Raw genomic sequence first — 11,813 nt, forward strand, 5'->3', positions numbered from 1 at the left:
TATATAAAATACAGTCATATTCAACATATTAGAATACATATTCTGATGAGACTTGTTTGTCAGATTAAGAATACCTTTTAATCTTAAAAACAATCTGTAAAAAGGTCAAATAGTGTCATCTTGTAAGAAAATGTACTATGATCTTTGTTGATTCTGTACAACAAACAAGGGCAGCTAAACCCAGGATGGTTTCTCCCTAGATGTGACATGCACCAGTTATGATTTTGTTTTATTTAATGTTAAATTCAGGTAATAATCTCAATAGTCTGGTTCGAAAAACCTAAACATTACAATGAAAATCCAAAAGCATCAATTTACTAAATAAATCCACAGCCAACAGAAATCCCGTTTTAATAACAAGCTGCAAGCTGTGATGCTTTGTCTTCGCAGTTTAATTGTTTCAGCTGAATTTCTCCGTCTTCGCCTCGCTCTGCATCGCTTTGTATGTGTCTGCAAAGAAAATCAGAGCAAAGACAAAGTGAAGCAGGTGAATGTTTGGAAATTAAACAAACTTAAGATAAGAAAAGCTAAAACTATGATGCATAAATGTAAATTCTCCTGCACAGCTCTGGAATCAGCATTTTAAATTAACCCTTGTCATTTTTTATGGGTCACAAAAATATTACTAATCTATGTGAAATGAAACAGTATGTTTTTTGTCTTAACAACCTTGGTTTATTTCACACTGAAATTATGTCATGTTTGTAAGGAAAAGGCATTTATGAGTTCAGCAACAGATTAAACAATTTATGATTTTTTTTTTTTTTTAATTTATTTTTTTATTTTTTTATTTTTTTTTGAGAAACTAAACTCCAAATTATTCCCGGAAAACCTACCTACTTGTTGATTTTTCTGTAGAGCACACCAAAATTTGAAAGAAAATACTTTGTTCCCTAACCCACACAGGGTTTTACAACAGAGGTCATCAAAGGTCAACCAGCCACCTCACATTTACAAAATCAAGCAAATTTGTAGTCAATCAACTGAGCTATAAATATTTCAGCTGCCCAAACCAGCAAAAATATAGTAAAATTAAGTTATATCACTTATGCTTGATTTTGTTAATGTTGGAGCTGGGGGACAAGTTAATCTTTAGTGACCTCTGAAAACATTTTTTTTATTATAATGGCACAAATGAAAATCACAAGCCGGCACAAATGTAGCAAAGTTTATTGATATTATTTCAATCAGCTGTGGACAAATGCATACCTTCCCTCCTCAACATCGAGAATATTTTCTGGCAAATTGACGTTTAGTGTTTCTGGAAGGAGAAAAACCAAGCTGCCACTGATGATTCCAGTCCCAGCGAAGATCACAGGAGGCAGAAGAAGCCAAACATCTTCCAGGAGCATGACCATTGGGGCTAGGGAGCCTCCGAACCGACAGAGACAGGAGGTGTAGCCTAAACCACATTGCCTTCACACACAAAAAAACAGGTGTTATGAGGTGCTTTTCTCACTAAATCTGACTAAATGTGCACTGCCACAAAACTCACAGTATTTTTTGACCTTACACAAATATGAACTAAACTTTGACCTGTGAGCAGCGTTCCTAGAATGACTGAATGCAGTGTAAAGTGCTTTAGAGTCCTCTGGATTTGATAAAGCACTGTATAGGTAGTAACATGCACGTAGGCTACATGTCAGTCTTAGCTAGCAGAAAAAAGCTACATTAAGCTAAGCTAATTTTGCTACTTTGTCAGTAAACACAGATTTTTATCTTAGTATTACACAAAGGTGGGTAGAGTATCAAAATTTTTAATCGAGTAATAATTATAATGTACTTATATTAGATAGGAACAAGGTGAGAGCTAGTTCTAAGCTTGTGGCATTTTTATTGTTGTCATAGCAACTGTCATAAGTAACAGTTAAGGATACCTAAAAGATGGCAGTCAGCTAATAGTGACTGTGTATGCTAAAAGTTTGGGTTGTAAGTTTAGGATGACAGGAGTTTACCTGAGTACGGTTGGATAGAGTTCAGTTGAGTAGAGGAATGCTGTGGTAAATGCTGCCTCAGAGAAACCTTTGGCCACCACAGCGATGCATGTTCGAATCACAGAGTACTCTAAAAGGAAAAAAGTCACATTTCTGAGCATATTCATGCACAGGCATTTATCTAAAAAAATTTTTTCCATATGTCAAAGACAAACAAAGAAGTAAATAAATTAACCTAAAGGTATGACAGTGTTTATTCCAATCAGAGCTCCTGTTACAATCAGAAACCATGCCTGGCCGTTCCGCCGGCCAATTACATCCAGGATGAAAAATGTGAAGATTTTGGCTGGGATTTCAATAGCAGCATAGATGAAATGAGTGAGGTAGATGCTGACGCCGAATCCTGAAATCTTGAAACTGATCCCATAGTAGAGGAAGGAAACAGCAAACCTGCAAGTACAGATATAGACATAGACAGACTTTATTGTCATTCAGATGTACGTTTGAAATTTACATTTTGAGCAAAATTTTGGTGCAAGGCTCCACTAATGCTAAAATAAATAAACAAGGAATTTAGTAACATGGTTAAGGTAAAACCTTACAGAAACCTGCAGCACAGACAGCAGCAGTACTAGTAGTAGTAGTAGTACTAATAGTAGTAGCAGTAGTAGTAGTACTAGTACTAGTAGTAGTAGTACTAATAGTAGTAGCAGTAGTAGTAGTAGCACTAGTAGTAGTAGTAGTACTAGTACTAGTAGTAGGAGTAGTAGTAGTAGTGGTAAAGGTTGATTTAGTACCAGGACAGCCCAGAGAGGAGAGTGATCTTCCTTAGCTCAGGGGTTCTGATCAGGTCCAAGTAGGTGTGGTTCTTCTCTGCCACTTCAGTGACGGTTACCTTCCTTAGAACCTGAAACAGCAACACAGTTCATCACTGATTTGTCTGATTTATTCAGGTGGAACATTTTAAGTTTAGCTAACTTTGAAACGAGAATGTAAAGTTGAATAAAGCAAACATTACCCTGCATCACTCTTACATCACCTACATTTCAGAGCTTTATGTACAGACACACAGATTAATAATTTAATTTTATTGTTTTTTATACCTATCAATATGTGCTTCCTATATTTGTTACACTTAATTTGCTTAATTTATTTTTCAAAACTGATCTGCATACTCTTTTAAAAGGGAAGTTTTATGTGTTTTCTAGGCACATAATGCCATTTTATAGTAAAATCAAGTATGGTAACTATTACTTTCAGTTTTTATAAAAATGCTACATATATCAAACATGACTTGATTTCGTAATTTGACACCTTGAAATTGAGCCTCTGTCTTTTTAAGAAACTCCTAATCTCTCTGATACTCCGCCTTCAGCACGTCATGAAAATGAAGCTCCTCATTGTATGTTTACAGCCGTTCTTATGAATGTTAGACAGAGAAGTAGTTTGTTGTGTTAAGCTCAGCAGATGCGTAGTTCCATCAGAAGTTTGCTAACTGCTGCTACTGCTAGTTTGAAGGAGCTGTGTGGGGAAAGTGTGAGGAAGGGCTGCTTTGTAAGAGCAACATTTAGGCACCCTGAATGTTGAAACAGGAGATTCAAGGACTCCTCAAACATGCATGAAAGAATCAAAGCAACACTCCAGTTATGTTTTTGAAGACGGAATAACATTATAACATAACATAAAACAAGAAAAAGTTTATCTTTACTTCAATGTCCAGTTTGGTTGTGCGTTGATCGGTCCTGTTCATCTTAGCACATTGAACCAAATACTTTTTTGCTTTCTTTGTTCTGCCGTTAGCCAACAACCAGCGAGCGGACTCAGGCAGCCACCTGAAGGAAAACAGAGATTACTGTCTCTCATTCTTATTGAAACAAAAACTATAACTGTTAAGGAGAAGAACAAAATATCGCACCAACAACAGATGATGGTAACAGCGCAGGGCACTGTCACTGCCAGCGTTAGATGCCTCCAGTCTCGTATGAAATAGGCAAGTAGAGCCAGAAGCATGTTTCCAGCGCTCCACGACAAACTCATAATGGTTCCCGTAAAGGTACGGTGCTTTGTATCTGTCCACTCAATACCTTAGCATGTAGATAAACAATGGACAAATTCAATTTAGCACTGTGGAACTCTATAATCCTCTTAATACCCATAAAACATGACTAAATCAATTATAAAAAATGATTTGAGTAAAACTGCTAATCTGCTTGTACATTTAAATAGCTCTGTGTGAATTTTAAAGTTTAAACAGATGAGAATACTAAATATATAAGGTATATGACTTCAAAATATTAAGTATGTGACTGTTTTTTGACATTTACTTACACAAATTAGGTTGTACAACGTTTAGTTTGTTTTTAAAGCCTGTATATTTATTTATTGTGAAATGGCTTTGTTACCAAGGACTATTCCGATAATCGACAGCCCACTGAGGGATAAGCCGGAGAGCGCTCTGGAAATAGCAAACATGATGTAGGATGTGGACAAGGCAGCGGTGGCTCCCAACAAGGTGGAGGCGATTATAGCCACCAGAAGCATGGACTTTCGACCAAGCCTGCAACACACACAGAACATAAAACACAAGTAACAAGTTTGAATTGTATTCTTTTTTCAAACCTCATTCAACAGAGGTTCAGGTTCAATTATGTAGCGGATTTAAGCAATAACTGTAACATTATCCAAAGTGGACAATAGCAGAAATACCATTGTACCCATTTGGAAACAGTAGTAGTATCAATAACAGGATTCTGTGTTTAATGAGACTTTCACAAGCTCACAGAGATCTTCAAATGCATCTGTTGGTCATGCAAAAGAGGTTATTGTAGTTTTAGACAAACTCTAACACTCGTTTCTGCTAAAAAATAAAACAGTGGAACTAATTAGAAATGACCAACAGCTAATAGTTTTTACACTGTGCTGTTGCCTGAACCATTGACCAGCATCTCCACACATAAATGCAACTCTTTATTTAAAATCAAGGCTTTGTTCTGCTGGATCATTGTGTGATAACATACCGCAGCTAAGTGAAGACAGAACATTAACCTTTGGTTCTTTGGTTGTGAGCAACTTTGAATAGAGGAGTCATTTCAATTTTTATGTAGTATTTTTTTCTATTTCTTATTTTGTTTGTTTGATCTTTTTACTATGGTTCTTCTTATGTGTCTGGAATAAAGCTATAACGATGATAAATTAAACATTCAAGACAACTTCTTTGTTTAGTGCAAGTTGTCTTGCACTAAATATATATCTACAGTATATTTATATATATAGAGAGAGAGATAGAGATATAGTTCGATGGATAGAGATAGATAGATATATATCTATATCTATCTATATAGATAGATATGTATATGTGGGGGTGTGGGGGTGGGGGGGTGCGTGTGTGTGTGTAAACAGACACGTGTGCACATGGAAAGCTTCTTTTTCTACATCTCAACCACATTACAAGTACACTCAGCATGTCCGAAATGAACATAAATAAAACAGTTAGTGTGTTTCTGGTCATGTGCATCCAGTTTTGTAATCACTGGTATAAGGTATTGGGTAACTGGCATTTAGTTCTTTGATTCTCATTGCAGAGCCACGTGTGCACCCCTACACTCATAATGTTGTTTTACTAGCAAAGAGGCAGCTGACATGTCTTGAACAAAAGCCTCTACTAAATACACAAAGCACATGACAGCTGTGTGGAATTGCAATTTATTTTTGCTTGGATGACTTTTTAAGTAAAGATAGTTGATTTAACACACACAAATACACCAATTTATTAATTTTCTGCTACAATATCCTTTACACGAAAACCTCAGTTTTGTAATATGACTGATAAGATCATGTTACATACTTAGTGTTTACTGAAAGTGCTTTCATTTCTGTAGACTGTAGTAAAATGCTGCAATGCACCTGATTCAAACGCTCATTTTTCCATAAACAATGGGATAGTATTGTCACTTTGCTTTTGAGTTTTTGCCTTAGTTTTCTAGTTCTAGATTCCTCTCTTTTTTATTATATGATATCATACAATAGAAAATACTTTATTGTCCCCTTGGGAAAATCTGGGCTCAAAAGGCCTGTGTATAGCTGATATAAAAATGAAAATAAACACAAATCTTTTGATCAAAATCATCTCCAAGTTTAAAAAATGTCTTAAAACCCAAAAGGAAGAAAAAGGACAACAAAAAAGAGTACACAAATAATTGAGAACTACATTTGAAAAAAATACAGTTATTAACTCCTTTGCTGACACCTTGAGTACTTCTGGGAAATTATTTACAGTGTGAAAACACTAATGAGTCGGGAATAAAATACATTTATCAGTAACTGTTATTTTGCAGCAAAAAGGTTGTGAGTTCAAATGAAGAAACATGAAAAAAAGTAAAGCAGAACCTTAATTTTCTTAGTTTTAGCTGAGTGTTGCAAATATTTAAAGTCTGAGGACTTTAAATGTTGTCCATCCTGTGTTTTAAAATTATTATCAGTGTATGTATTTAAGTGTTTTGGGTGAACTTACTTGTCTGAAAGCTGTCCAAAGACAATGGCTCCAAACATCACTCCAATAAAGAAGTAGGTGGCAAGTGCTTGATTCTGTTGCTTGTCGTTACACACCAGATCCCACTGTACAAAAGCAAAAATGTTTTAAAGTGTGTGACTCAACTTTACAGTTTCTTAATTGATGATCTCTTTAGGTTTCAAATTAACTTTGATGTCTTATTGCCTGTTTGGTTTGTTGATCGGGGACATAAACAGTCACCTGGTTTGAAGGAAGCTGAGGAAAGGTCAAGGGTTATAAAACTCCTGAGTTAAAATAAAATGACAGCAAAAACAAGCAGACAAATGAAAAAAAAAATACAATAATATATCTACAAACATAAAATAGATTTGGGTCATCTTGCCCTTTCACTTCTTCATGAACTCATTTTTTTTTATTTAAAAATACTTTATTGATCCCAAAAGGACAAAAATGTTTCTTTAATTTATAGTTTTCAAAGTTTTTCAACGAGTTATTATAGAGACTGAGTGTAGGATCTCCTGTAGCAGTCTGTATTACAGCGGCCTACTGAAGACACACTTTTGTTGTATGTCTGTCTCATGTAGAAGATGCTGATTCATGATTCACATTTCATCCACTCCTACATCCATTACTCTTACAAATCTTGACTTTTAATTTAATTGTTTGCCTTAATTAAGAATTTTTATGAATTATGGAGATAAATTTCCTCAAAAATAATAACATTTTCCTCCATCCATCCCAGAGAAAAAAAGGGATTTGAACCCAGGTCATTGTTGCTGCAAGACAATAGTGCTAGAATTCAAATCCTATATGTGATTTCTTCCATTTGAATGTTATTCAAAACATTTTATTACATTTTATTTATGTTTAATGGAATTCTGGTCCCCACATAAATCAGTTAACAAAATAAATGTAAGTCACATCCCTCTGGTTGATATCATTCACTCAACTGAAAGAGTGAATATGTAGAGATCTGCAGAATCCCCTCATATAATGTTCATGTCCAGTTCAGATCTTTTATTGTCCCCAAAGGGGGGGGATTTCTTTTGAAGTCAGGCATTTCAAATACACAAAACAACATAAAAGTCCAGAGACGATGTTAAAAACAGAGAAACAGAAGCACCAATTCATAAATATATCAAATGGAATTTTAATTTATAAATTTGGGGAGCTGATTGGTGTGGATACAAAGGAGTTCTTTCATCTGTTGCTTCTAGCATTGGCTGTGTCTCAATTTTTATATAATTCAATATAAATTATCAACTAACCAGATCAACTCAAACTCAGTTCTCTCACATTGATTAGTTACCAGCAATTCCTGTTAACATTAAAACATTTCTTCTGCTGACCTTTTATGAAGGAAATAAGCAGTTTTTAAGTTTTAATTTATTAAAATTTTACCTCAGAGGCCGTCGTGGAGCTAAATTGTGATTTGTCGTAGGTCCACCCATCTGGACAAATCACAGTCCTGTTCTCCTGGCTGAGGTTGCTGGTCTGTGGGGAGCTGTAGACTCTGCAGGAGCTGAGAGAGCCGTCGTCCTGCTGGGGGATCCAGAGGGCCAGAGTCTCAGGGTCTGGGGACCAGGCGCTGTCATTGCTTTTCTCCAGCTTCCCGAGGGAGCAGTGGTGAGGAGGGATGGCAGAGATGAAGTTGTGCAGGAGAAAGTGGAGAGGGAGAATGGCACGAGGCAGACACAGGATGGACAACAGGAAAAACTGAAATTTGGAGAATCCACCGATGTCATCCAGTATCTCTTCAAACCTCATGTTGACAGGATGGAGAAAAAAGGATCAGGGTGCTCTGCTGATCAGATCTCTACTCGCTGCCTTAAACGATCCCTTATTTACAGCAGGGGGGGGGGCAGACAGAGGGAGGATCTTTTTAAGGAGGTGAGGTCTGCTCTGTTTCTGTCTGCCTTAAATGCTCACATTTTCATTATGTACATAATGTATTAATTTATGTTAGTTTGGACATGGAGCATTAACTTTTAGCAGAAATCCTCTAAGGTCACTACAGATAATTTTAAAGTGTTCACACTTTTAATGTAGAAATAATGACCAAATCTCATTTTAATACAATTATTCAACATTTTTAGGTTGGTTTTTGTCCCAAAACAACCTCTACGATCTATTTCTGTAGGTCTGCAAAGGTTCTTGAATTAGTTTAGCAGAAGACATTCCAATGAATCAAATACAAATCCACTAGTTTAATATTAGCCATGTAAGAAAGTCTTTCATCAGTTTAGGGTGTCAGTACAGTGCCTGGTATTATAAGAGGAACCAAAGTCAAATTCCTTTTTTCTGCACATAAACGTGGTTAATACAGATCATTTTGACACTTTGCAATAAACCAAATGCCATAAACATGTCTTCATTTTATTGGACTCCTTTTATTGTCTCAAAGTTCTATGAAACACATTCTTTTGCATGCTTTTCACTATTTACCTTTACATTCTTTATTGTTTTGTTCCCATGTTCCACTAACTACCACACAGACTCATTGTGGTATTCATCAGTCTAGCTGTTTGATTTCCGGATCTTTCATTCTTCCTATATATTCACGTGAGTTCCTGTGATTACAAGGAAATTGACTGAAACATGAAATTCAATTTGTCAAGTCAATGTAAACGGAAGCGCATGACAAATGCTATTCAGGACTTGGTCACGAGTGCAGTGTTTTTCAAAGGTACTCGAAGAACCCTCCTCCACCAGTTCAAGTAAGTTGAAACCCGCCATGATGATAATAAAACCACCTCACATTAAATACCCATTTAACAGTTAAAATGCACTTAACAGCATACAGCTGATAAAGACTGGGGAACAGCAATCTTTATAAGTGCAGCTGATCAGGTCTAAAGCATAATATACATGTTTTTGTAACTATTATTAATTTTTCTATCTTCACAAAGTCTTTGTGTTGACTTCTCAAGGAATTGCTAGTTAAGTGACTGCACTGGGCCCCCATACCACTAGGGGGCCCTCAAGAACACCAAGTTAGCATGATAACATATGCATAAATATACCGTATATATATATATATATAGAGTATATATATATATATATACAAACTAAGTCTTATTACACATGGAAAAACAATTTCTAAATTATTGTTTATAGATGGTACCTAAATAATGGATCTGCTGTTACATTTTTGGGGAAATATAACATGTCAAACTTGTTTAGTTCGCTAATTCTGTAAGGTTCAAAACAATAGCCAAAATAATATTGGTATAATGTAAGCTAATTACAAATGACACTAATGATAGTATGAATTTTACACATAGAGTAGCTTAGGCATGATAAAGAAGCTGCTATTGAAATGTTGGTATGCGGGGGGGGGGGGGGGGGGGGGGGGGTGATGAAAATCTGACTAGGGCCTCAAAAAGGCTTGGGCCAGCCCTGAGACTTTTATTCATTTTCCATTCATTTAACCCTGACTAGTACATGCCTAGCCTAAAACCTAACCTAAACTCAACTTACACCTTCATCCTAAAGTAGTATTTGTTGGGAAAATAGGTCTTACAAGGTGAAAAATGCTAATGCACAAAATTAAATTAAATGAGCAGATCAATTTGAAAAAAATTAAAGACCTTCAGGGTTTTATATTTGCCATTATTTTGAGGCTCATAGACCTAAAGAAAACAGAAGCAGCAAGGTCACGTCTAAAGAAAGTGGAAAGGCGTGCAGTAGCAGCATGTTGAGACTAAAACGCAGGGGAGAAATTCTTGAATGCGTGATATAAATACATATCAACATTATCTCCTTCAAAACACACTGCGTCGGATCAATTACTCAATTTAACTGGAAAGAAGCCATTGACATGGGAATGTCCTCAGAATGAGGGTGGATACCTTAAGTCATGTGTTATATTCAGAAGTTTCTTCAGATTCACAGAAAGATGAGTTCTACCCATAGCACCGCCATCCACAACAATGCTTTGAAAATGCTAGGATGATGGCATTTAACTTCCCAATGGGATAAATAAATGAATCTTTTTGAATTAATCTGAATCGAACATTTCAGAATCTCATGGAGGTTAAAAAAAGTCAAGAAATGATATAAGTCTGAGACATCCTGGATTAAACTCAGTTTATTCAAAAGCTATAAAGGGCATTGTGGCCTACTTTTGAAATTGTGACACTGTGGACTTTCTTTTTACATTTTTGAAATGGATTTTTTTTTTCAGGTTAATCTAAAAATTTCCAAGTTCTTCCTAGCCAATTTTCGACTTTTCAAACATAGAAAATTCCAAGCTTTTTTCTAGAATTTTTTTTAGATTAATCTAAAAATGTCATTTTTTTAGCAAAAATTTACTCCTCCTTTTTTCTGCCTACATTGTCTCTAAAAGGCCGTCATACTTATGTGTGTTCTTAATAAGGTGAACTTACTAAAAAGAAACTGAGAAAAAAGAGAAACTCGCAGAGAAAGAAAGGAGAGAAGGAACGAATGAAATGTTGTTTACATACTGTAGGTCTCTGCTCTCAGACACAGGCCCCGCCCCCTGTTACGTCATCACGTGGCATACGTGTAGTTGTCCAGGTTTTGGCCTGATTTTAAATATGATTCAACGATTCAACGTTTTCTTTTAATTTAAATATGCTTACTCATTTAAATCTAAAATAAGACACGTTTCAATTAAAGGTTTCATGTTCTGGTACGGCTTTTCTTCTACCGTAAACTCTCTGGCGGAAAACATTTTTCAGGCACATCGCCAATTACCAGCGGCGAACACAATAATGGCGGCCTGCTGAGGAGAAGCAGCTGATTGCTGAAGGTGAGACTCTGCTTATATCACCGCCTAAAATCTGTTTTATTTCCCTGTTCATCTGGTCCAAAACCTTTTAGACTTGTGTGCAATATTAGGCTTATCAGAAAACCTGGTGTTGTTGTTTAAATGTGTCTAAGATATATAAAAATACTGAAAAGGTTCTCTTCAATCCAGATCCAAGTTTGTCTTTTTATTGAAAATGTTTTTAAGCCCTCACAACGTTCTTTAAATCGTGTTTTCTACGTTAAATATAAAAGTTTTCGATTAGTTCGGAAACTAAATTTGCTCCATTGTACAGTTGTTGACTATTAAAGACCAAATATTCCTATTGCATAAAATAGATAACCATTGGTCAGAATATTCCTTAAATGTTTATCAATTCATTTAAAACAAGAAAATATTCGAATGCTTAATGTATGTAAGACCAAGAACACTGCGTCTTACCTTTCTAAAGCATGATAAATCTGCGGGTATTTCGAAATTTTTCACAGAACAGTTTCTTTACTTGATGCTGCTCTTTTAGTGGAGCACCCTTTTATTATTTAATTTCCCTTCGGGATTAATAAAGTATTTTTGAATTAATGGGGTTTGGGTGAATGTA

The 11,813-nt window shown here is 35.6% G+C and overlaps 1 protein-coding gene across 1 annotated transcript; it reads right to left on the bottom strand.

Moving 5' to 3' along the window:
- Window positions 1-9,114, bottom strand: LOC102235165 (solute carrier family 22 member 7-like). The gene is made up of 10 exons (XM_005810709.2): window positions 7,846-9,114; window positions 6,445-6,548; window positions 4,337-4,491; window positions 3,850-4,018; window positions 3,643-3,766; window positions 2,732-2,841; window positions 2,170-2,384; window positions 1,956-2,064; window positions 1,210-1,416; window positions 1-450 (listed from the first exon to the last, which is right to left on the bottom strand). The coding sequence occupies exons 1-10, from the start codon at window positions 8,209-8,211 to the stop codon at window positions 351-353; spliced, it is 1,659 nt and encodes a 552-aa protein (XP_005810766.1). The 5' UTR covers window positions 8,212-9,114; the 3' UTR covers window positions 1-350.
- Between the last annotated feature and the right edge of the window lie 2,699 nt (window positions 9,115-11,813).

Source organism: Xiphophorus maculatus, chromosome 5, assembly GCF_002775205.1.
Source record: "Xiphophorus maculatus strain JP 163 A chromosome 5, X_maculatus-5.0-male, whole genome shotgun sequence".
Taxonomy (NCBI): Eukaryota; Metazoa; Chordata; class Actinopteri; order Cyprinodontiformes; family Poeciliidae; genus Xiphophorus; species Xiphophorus maculatus.

What these genes read in the sequence shown, in the direction of transcription:
- LOC102235165 (XM_005810709.2), bottom strand. Translation starts at nt 8,211, where the DNA reads ATGAGGTTTGAAGAGATACTGGATGACATCGGTGGATTCTCCAAATTT. An exon ending in CAACCAAACTGGACATTGAA is followed by an intron (nt 2,842 to 3,642) that starts GTAAAGATAAAC and finishes TTGCTGTTTCAG; the next exon opens with GTTCTAAGGAAGGTAACCGT. An exon ending in CTCGATGTTGAGGAGGGAAG is followed by an intron (nt 451 to 1,209) that starts GTATGCATTTGT and finishes TTTTCTTTGCAG; the next exon opens with ACACATACAAAGCGATGCAG.